Here is a 12,765-nt window from a genome sequence, read left to right as displayed (position 1 = left end):
GCATCATGGCCAGTTAGTCTATTGGATTGACCAGATATAATATTAGCATGCAAAACATGAATGCATTAAACCTGTAATATAATTACTTGTGATTATTGCAATCCTTAGTGATACTGGTTTTGCAATGATGATAAATTTTTGGAGAAGTTGTGCTGCCCTATTTGTAAGTCTGGCCTTGGGTTAGGGTTTAATATAAGGAGTTGCTTCCTGTTTTAACTGATGCAGTGTGCTGCTTCTTTACCTGACTGTTATTGTAGCACAAGGGTGACTTGATTTGATTTAAATGATAAATATAATCTCTTGTACAGAGTTCCTGAATGATGTCTAAAGTTTCTGTCTGTCTTACACCAGGAGCCAAAGATGACTCGGTCCAGACTGAAGCAGGCTGTTGAGCAGGGACAGGTGAAGTTAACCTCCTCTCTTACAATCCTTCTGTAGATCAAAATATTGACCTAATGGTTTGTTTGTGTGCAGCCTCTGAAGTGGAATCTGTCAGCAGTGAACACAGTGAAGGTAAACTCATCTGGTCTATCCATCCGTCTGTTTCAGGTTGTTTATCTCTCTGACTGTCTGTCCTCATGTCTTTCCTCTCCTTCAGCCACCACAGTTTGTTGACATCCATCTTGAGGAGGATGACGACTCATCTGATGAAGAGTATTGTCCTGATGATGATGATGATGATGATGAGGAGGACACTGTTGAAGAGGTAAGTGAATGCTGATAGCAGCTGCAGAGGCGTTCAGTTTATATATAATCACAGCACAACTAGAGTTATCTCGTGGTCAAGTAACAAATTCAGGTCAGATCTAAATAAGTCTGTTCAGATTTGGTGCAGAACAGTTCTGTTCAGTTCTAATTTAATGATTGACTTCATTTCAGTAGATTAGGGTCAGGAGATGACATTTTAAATTCTATTCTGAATTTGACAAGGAGCCAGTGAAGAGAAACTAAAACTGGACAATCTCAGAAAGGTTAAGCAACTGGACTTCTATTCTGAAGCTATTGAATTGAGGAAGCTCCTCAGATGAGAAGTGAATAGAAGTCAAGTTGTTTTTGTTTTTTAATCTTTTTTGGATTTACCATGTCCTGGATGACTGAGAATCCACACCAAAATCTGAAATCTGATCTCTCCTCCTAAGAGTTCCTCATCAGAACTCTGGCAGCAGCATTTTGGATCAACTGAAGACTTTTAAGAGAATTCTTTGACATTCAGATAATAAAGAATTATAATAGTCTAGCCTAAAAGGGATAAATGTGTGGAGCAGCTTTTCTGCATAATTTTGGGACAACATGTTTCTGATTTTAGTGATATTGTTCAGATGGAGGAAATGGTCCTGGTAACATTTTTAATGTGGGCGTTAACAGGCATGTCCTGATCAAAATAACACCACGGTTCTTTACATTAGAACTGGAGGCCAAATAATTGTCATCTAGAGTAAAAAAAGGAGCTAAACCTCAAACTTCTCTGTGGACCAAATGATTCTGAAGTCAGATGTGAGACCATCTACCCGACAGCTGAAGCTTGGACCAAACAGGACAATGCTCCCAAACACAGCAGCTGATCTACAACAGAACAGCTCTAGAAAAGAAAAGAATCAAGGGCAAGGGGTTTAAAAGTTTCAGGAGTAGGAGGCAATTTAGAACAAGTAGGGGGCTGACAAAAATTTGCAATTTAGAGCATCGCAATGCATTTTCCTGGCATTTGGAACAAGGCTGAGAGGCTGTTTGAAGAGTCCAAAATCAACATTTTTTTAGGACAATTTGTGCGAGTTCTTGGTTTTTTTGGAAGGACTGGAAGAGTTTTCAGAAAATCAGATGGAGAATTCATTTAGTCATGACAAGAAACTATTTCCCAAGGCAGGAAACCTGAAGGAAGTCATCTTGTAAAATAATTTGAATAAAAACGTATTGACTGGAGATTTTAAATAGATTGTCTTGGAAATCTATTTTTGTTGGTAGAATCCACTAAACTGAGAGGAGAGGTATACCAGATTTGCACACAACTATTAAATACACCACAGAACAAAACATGAAGAAAAAGAACCTTTATTTAACACATAATATAACAAAACTAGGGGGCCAGCTTTCCTCCTTTTGTCAGTTCTTTTCTCCAACATTCCCCATCTGTCATCCACTCCCTGGAAAACAAAGCAGTGTCACACCGTAACATTGACCAATCAGAAGCCTTGGCAAATAAATGAGAAGTCCTGCCCAATCAGTGGTTGTGTTACAAAAACAGCACTTGCTGCTCAAAGATGGCTGCACCTATGGATCGACAAAAATAATCAAAAACAAACTGTGGAAGGAAGAAAATCACCATTTATTGTGAATAAAATTACATTTTGCTTCATTGTACAGATCAGGGATAAAACAGGGACTCTTCCAGCCAAACGTTCACAAAATACAGTAATAAAAGCAAAAAACATCTTCTGAATGAATTTTTTTTTTGCTGCACTTGATCATACTACCTCCCTCCAAGGGTTTTAATGATTTTTGCCGGCTGCCAACTACCGGCTACTTTTGGACCCAAAGCTCAGAACCTCATCCTGAATCAAAAAAGGTTAAAAAACAAAAAAAAACTGGACTTCTATTCTGTAGTTGAAGACGTTTCAGAAATCGAGAGTGTGGAGTTGAGCTTTTAAAGCTGAGATGTGATGTAAGCTGGATAGCTTGCAAATTGTTCTCACTCTCCTAACAATAGAGGCTCATTAGGGTCCTTGTTTGTCTGACTCACTGATGGGCCACTCTGGTCACATGAGTGCAGGTGTTGATTGGAGTGAAACTGACGGGGGATCAGGCCTAAAGCTGGAATCTGAGACCTCCTCCTCTGTTTAATGTTGGTTTCTCCTTTTTGACATAGATGGCTTATTTTACCCCCCCTCTCGAACCATCTGTCTTCTCGGTCCAAAATATGAACATTTTGGTCCTCAAAAGCGTGTCCCTTCTCCTTGAGGTGTAGGTGAACCGCTGAGTATTGTTCAGAAGAGGTGGCTCTCCTGTGTTGAGGCTTTTTTTAATTTACCATGGCCTGGATGACTGAGAATCTACACCAGCATACTCATCCTGATTGAAACGCTGTGATGGGACCTTTAGAGAGCTGAGCAGAAACCTAAGTGAACTGAAGCAATGATGAGAAGAAGAGTGACTCAAAATTCCGAGACAACCATGTGAGAGACTGATAAAGACAACAGTAGTTATCATTCTGGCAAAGTATTCCCTTGGTGGATAAAAGAGGCAACATACTAAAGGACTGGGGAGCAATGAGTGTCTGTGACATTAGCATCAGTCCACTCCTTCTGCTCTTACTCGCTCGTCCTGTCAGCGCAAATGCGCAATGTGTAGCACAGCCTGCTAGCTGCACGACAGAGAAACTTGGTAGTGGAGGTCTGTGTTGGTCTCATGCTAGCCCAGCACATCAACCAGGTCTGCAACCTTGCTTCTGCTTCCTGAATTTGTGGTATCTGCATTGCCTCTCAGCTGGAGCAGTGACCCCAGTGACCCCAGTGGCCTCATAGTCTCCCTTGAGAAGTCATACCAGTTAAAAATACAGCTAATTTGTACTAAACTGATGTTACCATCTACAGACGTCTCTGTAGATGTTTCTGATATGTAATCAGCTTTTGAAAAAGGATAAACTTACACAACATTAATGTCAGCTTCATAAACACAGTTACATCCCATAAATTAAAATGCATTTTCATGAGAACTTCAACAAACATAAGATCAAACTTATCTGAAAAATCCTGGCAATGAACAGCTGATGTTTTGTATGCAGATGTTCCTCAGTGACACCGACAGCCTCACCAGCCTCGCTTCACCTCCCAGGATTCACCTGGGATCTCCACCCGAACCTCCAGACAAATGGACCCAAGGATCCTTACAGGTAACCTGAGCTCTGGTCCCTAAAGTACTCTGAACCCTGCAGGAAACTTGACCTCTGACCCTTAAACATTGACTTGTTATTTAGAGTGTTGCAGATCACCTGAAAGAACAGATGACCTCCACCTGCTCTTCTCCATCTCAGTGCTCCTTCTTGGAGAGACTAAATGCTGTAGAGGAGGAGCTTAATAGTAGCTCCGCCTACTCATATGACCAGGTAACATCTGTGTTTCACTAGTTTCTCTCTGACCTGTCTGTCTATTGCAAATTACACTCACTCTCTGTCTGTCTCTCTTGTCTTTCTCCCAGGCTCTGGACAGAAAAGCTGCTGATGGTGGCGGCAGTGATGAAGGATCTGGCTGTCTGGCGTTCCGGACACGTTCCAAACACCCTTTGGTTAACGTTCCTCTGGGTCAGCTGGAGGCGAAGCTTCTGGCCCCTGACATCACAGCTGACATGTACGAACAGATCTCCACTCAACAGGAGGAGGATCGTCATTGGACAGCGTGGCTGCAGGGCCTCGTGGTGCCTGCCCCTGAAGGTCAGAGGTCAGGCTGACAGCAGTCCTGTCAAATTAAACTTTGAGACTCTCTTGCAATTGTGGGCTATGTCATCTGGGGTGTTGGCCCTAGTAGGGTCTCACATGGCCAACTGGCCGAGGGGGAGTGGTCAGACTAAGTTGAGATATTTGGAATGTCACCTAACTGGTGGGGAAAGAGCTGCAGCTGGTTTTTGAGGTTGAGCAGTAAAAGCTATAAATAGTTATGCTCACCTTCAATCACCATTCTGCTCTGAGATTCAATGTACAGAAAGGGGATGGACTCTCCTATTTTAAAGTTGCTCAGGTAGCAAGGTGTCAGGGAGGTGTGGGGATACTGTGCACAGGTTACCTCACTATGACTCTGAGCTGCAAGAGGGCAGATCTTGACTGTTTTTTGTTGTGTCCCTTGTTTCTGTCACTAGATCTGAGATCATGTCGAGCAGGTTGGATACTGTCTCCTCTTCTCCCTTTTGTCCATGTCTTGTGCTTGAAACGCTTCTCGGACAATGACTCCTTCCATCATCATCGTCTGCACCGACAGGAAGCATCTGCACCGACAGACCTGTCCTGTCGGTGCAGACGCCTGTCGGTGCAGACCCGTCCTGTCGGTGCAGACCCGTCCTGTCGGTGCAGACCCGTCCTGTCGGTGCAGTTGCGTCCTGTCGGTGCAGACCCGTGCAGACGCGTCCTGTCGGTGCAGACCCGTGCAGACGCGTCCTGTCGGTGCAGACACGTCCTGTCGGTGCAGACGCTTCCTGTCGGTGCAGACGCTTCCTGTCGGTGCAGACGCGTCCTGTCGGTGCAGACGCGTCCTGTCGGTGCAGACGCTTCCTGTCGGTGCAGACGCGTCCTGTCGGTGCAGACGCGTCCTGTCGGTGCAGACGCGTCCTGTCGGTGCAGACGCGTCCTGTCGGTGCAGACGCCTGTTGGTGCAGTGTTGTTTTGTCTCTCTCTCTTTTTCAGATGAAGGTGATGATGATGACGACCCGGAGTACAACTTCCTGGATGATCTGGATGAACCAGACCTGGAGGACTACAGAACGGACCGGGCTGTCCAGATAACCAGTAGGTGACATGGCTGTTTAGGGAGGATAAGCTTTCAGCCACTCAGATGCTGCTTGTTGTTGTTTGTTGTGCTCTCACTCTGAACTCAAGTTGTTTTTGGTTTTTAGAAAAGGAAGTCAATGAGCTTCTTGAGGAACTTTTTGAAACGGTGAGTTTATTTCTTTGTTTTTAACAAAACGTTTTGTGTGTGAGATTACAGTGATTACAACCTTACTATTGTTACAGTAAATAACAAATCTGATGGGTTTTCTTTATGTTTATTTTTATTATTGATTTTGTTTGACTGTTTGTGTTCACTGTGCAGCTCCAGGAAGATGATGTACCAGCTGAGGATGAGGACCTGGAGGCTCAATCTGCGACTGCTCCTAAGTTTAATGTTCCTCAGGCTTTACGGTAACACCGCTACTTTAATATCTTGAGGAAATTTGCAGAGATGCACAAGGAATCGGCGTGATCAGTCAGATAGTTAGCTTGACCGACCATATTTGGTAATCAGCCAGTCATCACTCAAGAATATGATATTTTTCTGATCATTAAACAGACACCATTGAGGGTCTCCACAGCAAGTCGTCGTCTTACATCTAACGGTCTTCTGTGTCCTCTGTCCTCAGTCCAACTCCCCCCACGTCCTCTCTAACTGCATCCATACATGTCCTCTTTGTCTCTAACATCCTTCTGTCCCTCCTCTGCTCATGTCCAAACCATCTCAGTCTGTCCTCTCTAACTTTATCTCCCAGTCCTTCAACCTGTGCTGGACCTCTGATGACCTCATTCCTGATCCTGTCCATCCTCGTCCCTCCTGAGGAGAACCTCAACATCTTCAGCTCTGTCACTTCCTGTTCTGTCTCCTGTCTTTTTCTCTGTCCCACTGTCTCCAAACCATACAACATGGCTGCTCTCACCTCTGTCTGTAAAACCTTTCCTTTGACCTTTGCAAACCAGACTCTCGCATTGTTTGTATAAAGACCAAATGGCCCATAGTAACGGACCCTCAATTCCAAAGCACCCCCCACATGGTACACTGTAAACTGATCCAGTGTCGCTGATCCCATGTTTACACAATGTTGCAAAGGCAAGTCAACCAAGACAGCCATCAAAAGCCAAACCCCAAGGAAATCGGGGCAGATCCTATCCGCCCCTGGAGCCCTGTCGCTGCAGAGCCTTTCAACTACCTCAGCAACCTTGGCACTGGCCATGGGTGGACCCATGTCAGACTCAGCCTTCTCCATGGAAGACAGGTTGGTGGGTTTGAGAAGGTCCTTAAAGTAGTCCTTCCACTTCCGAATGACATCACTCGTTGGGGTCAAGAGCACCCCACCTAGACTATACACAGAGTTGGAAAAGTGCTGCTTGCCTGGCCTCAGCTGCCTGATGGTTCACCAGAAATTTTGCAGATCGAGAGTTTCTGTCCAAGGCCTCACAGAACTCCTCCCGCACCCAAGCCTTTGCCTCAGCAACAGCCACAGCTGCAACCCACTTGGCCCGCTGGTACCCCTCAGCTGCCGCTGGAGCCCTACTAGCTAACAAGGCTCAATAGGACTCCATAGGCAGCTTGACGGCTTCCCTCACCACCGGGTTGGAATATGGCTGCCACAAAAGGGACCGACAACCTTGCAACCACAGCCTAGGACAGCTGCCTCCACTATGGCAGTACAGAATATGAAGCACTCAGACTCAGTGTCCCCCATCTCAGCTGGGACACAGTTGAAGCTCTGCCAGAGGTGTGAGTTGAAGATTGAAACTCATAAGGAGGCTTGGACTCCAATGATAACTGCTTGCAGTTCTAGTTTTTTTCCTTGAAATTGAGTGATTCCATACTTTTCCTTTTTGCTTGATCAAAAACAAACAAACAAACAAAAAAAAGAAATTTGACTAACTATAAAGGTTAAATTTTTTCTTTTTTATTGTTAATACTAGAAAGACATGCTTCAAGACAGGTGATTCAATAATTTTTTCCAAGGCTTTTTTTGTGGATGGTGTGATGTGCCTTCAGTTGGTCAGTCCTGTCAGCTCCTACGGTCGTTGGATCAGTCCAATGGTCAGTCTGTCCTCATGTTAGAGCTATGGTTGGTTGAGCCCATGGTCAGTCGATCGCTCCTACAGTCGATTAGTCTGTCCTACTTTCAGTTGGTCACTCCTATGGTAATTTGAGTGCTCCTACGGTCAACCAGTTGCTATTACAGTCTGTTGGGTACTACTACAGTTAGCTGGTCCTCCTGTTGGGACGGTGCAGCAGAGAAGTGCTGTCACTGTTTGGGTTGGGAGGAAGATAAATTTCCACTGCTGCTTCTTCTGCTTACCAAAGATTACATAAGAAGAGCCCAGCTAAGAGGAAACATCCTGTTGCCAACTGCGACCAGTTGTTTTAAGTTCCACCCCTTTCCAGTTGAAGCAAATTGTTTTCTATCAGATTTGTTTTGGAGAAGTGAGAACACCTGTTTAAAAATTAGGATTTTCACAATAATAAAAATTCTTACTAATACTAATGGTTCAGTAATCAATACTGATACTGCAGTATTTGGTGACATTTGATTTTGTTTGTAGAAAAATGTTTGATTTAGAAGCAGAAACATTTTTAATAACCTTCAAACTGCAATGTGTTTTTTTATTTTTAATATTTTCTTTATTAAAATAAAACTATATTAAAGTTTTCTGACTATTGAGAGAGCAAACTTTTGGAATCAGCAGAAAAGAAATTATTTTTTCTCTACCACAGAAACCAATTGAGGTGAAGCAACATCTCAGCATCAATCAACAGAAAAGGGTGGATTCTGAGCTAAAGATTAAATTTTGCTGTAAAAATTTGTGTAATAGTAAAACTGAAGTTTTTACTTTTAATAAATTGTGAACTTTGGAAAATAATTTATTTAAACAATTGCAGATTCAGGATACAACATAAAAAAACTAAAAATATCTAAATACTTTCTGATGTAAGTATGTAACAACACCAGTGACGTGTACTCAGACCTCAGTGTGATCTCTAACCACCTTAATCTTTCTGTTTAAGACTGATCAGTGTTTTCATACACTTATTTTTTGTGCTTAAAATTAAAAGCCAAACACTAACTCGTAATGTGGTGGAAATGCTGGGATGTTCCAAGTTAAATGACAGTGTAATACACTTTATTACAGAACATTTTTTCTTTATGCTTTCTGTAGTTTTGAGGCTCCATTAGCTGGAATGCTAACAGAGCGACGGCAGACAGTCCGGAAACAATACGAAGCTCTACAGCAGAGGAAAGCCCTGCAGGACACAACCAATACATCCAATCCACCACCCAACACTGTTGCCTCTGTGTTGGTGCTGCCAGGTCAGAACTGCCCGGCTCTCCGTCTGAACCACACTCAGAAACTGCAGCTGCAGCAACAGGTGCAGCAGGTACGTAAGCTATCTGATCTGCTCCAGTTTATCGGTTAAATTAACCTGTGTCTTGCCTCCCTACTCCTGATTCAGTCATTAGACTGAATCATTAGATTACTCAAAGGCAGTGATTCCCAACTCCAGTCCTCGAGGACCACTATCCTGCATGTTTTAGTTATTAGTTGTTTAGACCTTCAGCAGGACTTCAAGTTCTACAGAAGCCTGCTAATCACTCACTCACTCAAATCAGGTGTGTCAAAGCAGAGAAACAACTAGAGTTGGGAATCACTGCTTTAAAGAATGCTAGGCCATTCATTTTAAAAAGTGTTTTTTTTATCATAAATGTTTGTTATAGTTGTGGCAGATACTGCTGTTGACTGTCACTTAAAGCCCAGTTTGATCCTTTGCAGAGTTGCATGGAGGTGGTGTGTATAATACACGCTTATGTTAAGTTCATGGGTGAACCGTCCTCTTTCTTCAGCTTGCAGTGGAAAGCACCTTCAACTGAGTTTCACCTAAAACTAATAAATATGTCTGTATTTCAGCACGTACAGCTGCTGAGTCAGGTTCACCTGCTGAGTCACCGCATCCACGCCCTGAACCATGAGGCCAACCTGAACAAACGCTACCTGGTGAGTAAACAATGGGTGGAATGCTCTCTCCAAGGAATGAGTCCTAGCCTCAGGTAGGGGAGTTTAATGCCCCTTTCACACGGGCCCTAATTCAGAAGTCTGGCTTTACTCTGCTCTACTCGATAGTTTCTTGGTGCCAGAATAGAGTCGAAAGACAAAACTATCGATTTAATCCTCTGTCTGCAATTCAACCTTCACTCATAGGCATTCGGTTTGGATTATGACTGAAAGAATGAGATCCTGGATCCAAGTGGCTGAAATGAGCTTCCTTCATAGGGTGGCTGGGCTCAGCCTTAGACGTGAGGTGAAGAGCTCCATCATCCGGGGGGAGCTCAGCATAGAGCCACTGGATCGATGAGTAAACAACAACACAAACACTAATCCCTAATGCCCCTTTTCTACCGGCTCTAAAGGTCCCGGCTCCACTCTACTCGGCTTGCTTTGCGTGCCTTTCCACCAGCATTTTTTTGACGCCGGTCACTGCTTTTTTTGGTCCCTGCAACGTTTCTGCTGTCTGTCCCCCAGCTGAAGGCCTATAAAGCCTGAAATCTCCGGCTGATAACAGCTGTCCTACTCCGTGCAACAATCGCAGCATCCAGAGCATTTCTTCCACTGCGCCTCTCTTCCTGAAGTCTCAGGAGAATCCCCATAAGTTTAAAAAAACAGCAACAACACAGGGCCAACGTTGTGCATGGCGCTTCTGTTGTTTCCACAAATGGCGGCAAGTTTCGGTAGCCCCCCCCCCCCCAACACAAGCAGGCGTTTTTTTGCATGTTTTTTAGAGCCGAGCAGACTAGAGTAGAGTAGAGCGAGACTTCTGAAGAGAGCCAGTGGAAAAGTATAAGTAGACAACAACACAAACATTAATTGCTCAGTAAACAACAACTGCACAAACCTTAGCCCCTGCGTAAAGACTAACAAACATACCTGCTGAGGAAACTACAACAGAAAATAAATGATTGGCTGACTGAATGAAAACCTGCTGAACCTGAAGTTACCTGCTGAGATCAGGTATTATAGTTCAGGACTCTGTCTGGTAACAACACAATTTTCTCCTCCTTATATAGTTGGAGCTGCAGCAGTTTGCCAGTTCCCAGGAGAAGGTTTATCTCCACAGCAGCTTCAGCGTGTGCAACCTGCAGGGAGCACTAGATCTCTTGCAGGAACTGGAGCAGCGAGAGAAGCCTGAGCGTCCTGTGTGTGTTCCTGCAACTTCCAGACGCTTGCTGCCCATGATGACTCCCTCTACCAGTAGTAAGGAAAAGTAACCTATGCTTCTGATGTAGTTTTATTTTAAAGTAACAATGCACATTCGTTGTAGGTGTATCTAAGTCCATCATGTTAGTAGACCAGAGTGAACCATTGTATGTGACTTTTGGTTCTGGGTGTGTTCAGGCCACGCCTTCCCATTATTGCCTGCTGACGCTGCCTGGCTGTTTGCCACACGACCCGTCTTCCTGTACCCAGAACTACTTCCTGTCTGCAGCCTGGACCCGGCCCTGCACACCAAAAATCACAGGAGTGTTTACACAGCAGGGGAAGACGGGTACGAAAAAACCTCGCCAAGCTTCATTTGCGCTGCCCAGCTTATCTTATCACACAACAATGTTTCCAGTTTATTGCAGCTGAGATCAACCATAACATTTGACAAGTGCTTAATGTGCTCATCAAAAAACTCTTCATAAAACACTAGTTTACAAGTTCTACATAAAAAGTTGCAATTAAAGTGCTTCACCTACAGTCAATTCTAATTCCTTTTTAAAAACTACTTTTTAAATAGTTGTCTAATGAACCCAATAGATTGTTCTGAAGATTCCCTTTGAATTCAATCCCCATTCTGAGGTGGGCCATAGTGGATTTGGAAAATTTCCCTTTTAACGGGAAGAAACCTCGAGCATACCCAGAACAAGGATGAGCATCTGCCTCAACTGACTGTAGGTTGGGAGGACAGGAAAGTGACAAACACAAAACACTGGGTCGGGTGTAGTTTCTGTGGCAAAAAAAGGAAAATACAGTCAGTGATAATAATGGCAGCATCTTTGTAAATGAAGAATGAAGAGAGCTACACTGGTTTAAAATAATTTTAAAGGGAATGTTTAATCATTTTAACACAGTTTTGCTTTTTAATTGTGTTGAGGTCAAAGCTCATATTTATTTCCATGTTTGATGTTGAGAAATTGGTTTAAAAAAAAATGGCACAAGGCGGCTGAGCACGGAGCTGAAAGTTGCTGAAGAGTGACGATGTAATGTCAGGGGCGTAGATGCATCACATTGTCAACTTGTGAAGAACGCAGACACAGTAAAGTCTCCAGCTTGAATATGAGCTCATAAGTTTAAAATTACTGTTGACAGAATGCAGAAGAGGTTTGGTCTGCTCTCTTGCATTATATTTAGACATTATTGAGCGTAATTACCATAAACTTTTAAATCAGCTGCACTTGTGGACCTCACTCCAGAAACTCCTGGGAAGGTGATTAGTGTCACTCAGAGGTTTGTGCATGCTGACTGGCCAGAGCAGCCATCATGCAGCCCATCTGTCCATACCTATCCACCAAATCAATGCCTGCCCTCTGACACTAGCAGGGCTTTTGTCACGCATTGCTCATAACATTGTAAAACCGCAAACATATTTAGCTCCCTTTTAAGAGATATAACTATGTCAAATCCCTTCCCTGCTTTGTTCTGAAAGAAAACTTTATTTGCAGCTCCAGGGCAGACCATGGAGCCAGAAAAAGCAGTCAAGGAACAGAAATTCTACTTTTGGATTCAGTTCTGTTCTTGAGTAGAAGTAGAAGGCTATTTCTAGGTTCCACAAGATCACAAAGTACAGGAAGTTCCTTGATTTCTTTCTCATGGCTGTGAGTAGGGCTGCAACAACGAATCGATAAAATCGATAAAATTCGATAATTAAAAGCGTTGGCAACAAAATTCATTATCGATATGTGTCACGCAATTTATGCGTCACTAACGTTGTTGCGGAAACGGTGACGTCACCCGCAGCGCGTTTGCTGAACAAACCCCGTCCCAAATATAAGTCATTGCTCCGTCTGCTCCATATGATGATGAAGAAGCTACGGCTCCTCTTTCTCACTGCAAACTTTCTTTCTGCTACTCCATTCCCGTTTTGGGGGGCATGTTTTATTCACTGCAGGTTAGAATCTGCTGAATAGGGTTTTGTGTTTAGTCTTAAAGTTGTTAAGCAGCAGAACTAGCTCTGTGAGCTCTGTTAGCAGCAGTTAGCATACAGGAAACTGCACGCTGCTTTCAGCGCCACCTGGTGTCATCAC

At 43.7% G+C, this 12,765-nt stretch overlaps 1 protein-coding gene across 2 annotated transcripts in view; it reads left to right on the top strand.

Moving 5' to 3' along the window:
• The first annotated feature begins 335 nt into the window (after positions 1–335).
• gon4l (gon-4-like (C. elegans)) overlaps positions 336–12,765 on the top strand; it is a 22,636-nt gene continuing 10,206 nt past the window's right edge. The window contains exons 1-13 of one of the 2 annotated variants that reach the window (XM_017442214.3): positions 336–402; positions 475–513; positions 599–706; positions 3,776–3,883; positions 3,968–4,096; positions 4,189–4,420; positions 5,384–5,485; positions 5,593–5,633; positions 5,790–5,878; positions 8,645–8,864; positions 9,392–9,478; positions 10,546–10,732; positions 10,874–11,024. In XM_017442214.3, coding sequence (XP_017297703.1) covers positions 361–402; positions 475–513; positions 599–706; positions 3,776–3,883; positions 3,968–4,096; positions 4,189–4,420; positions 5,384–5,485; positions 5,593–5,633; positions 5,790–5,878; positions 8,645–8,864; positions 9,392–9,478; positions 10,546–10,732; positions 10,874–11,024 — 1,535 coding nt within the window. In that variant the 5' untranslated portion in view covers positions 336–360. Of the gene's footprint in view, positions 403–474; positions 514–598; positions 707–3,775; positions 3,884–3,967; positions 4,097–4,188; positions 4,421–4,842; positions 5,486–5,592; positions 5,634–5,789; positions 5,879–8,644; positions 8,865–9,391; positions 9,479–10,545; positions 10,733–10,873; positions 11,025–12,765 lie in introns of those variants that run through there. The other variant, XM_037974477.1, reaches the window with a different exon arrangement.

The sequence above is a fragment of the Kryptolebias marmoratus genome, unplaced genomic scaffold (assembly GCF_001649575.2).
Source record: "Kryptolebias marmoratus isolate JLee-2015 unplaced genomic scaffold, ASM164957v2 Scaffold74, whole genome shotgun sequence".
Lineage (NCBI taxonomy): Eukaryota > Metazoa > Chordata > Actinopteri > Cyprinodontiformes > Rivulidae > Kryptolebias > Kryptolebias marmoratus.
Note: the sequence above shows the minus strand (reverse complement) of the source record. Positions and strands in the feature narration are given on the sequence as shown.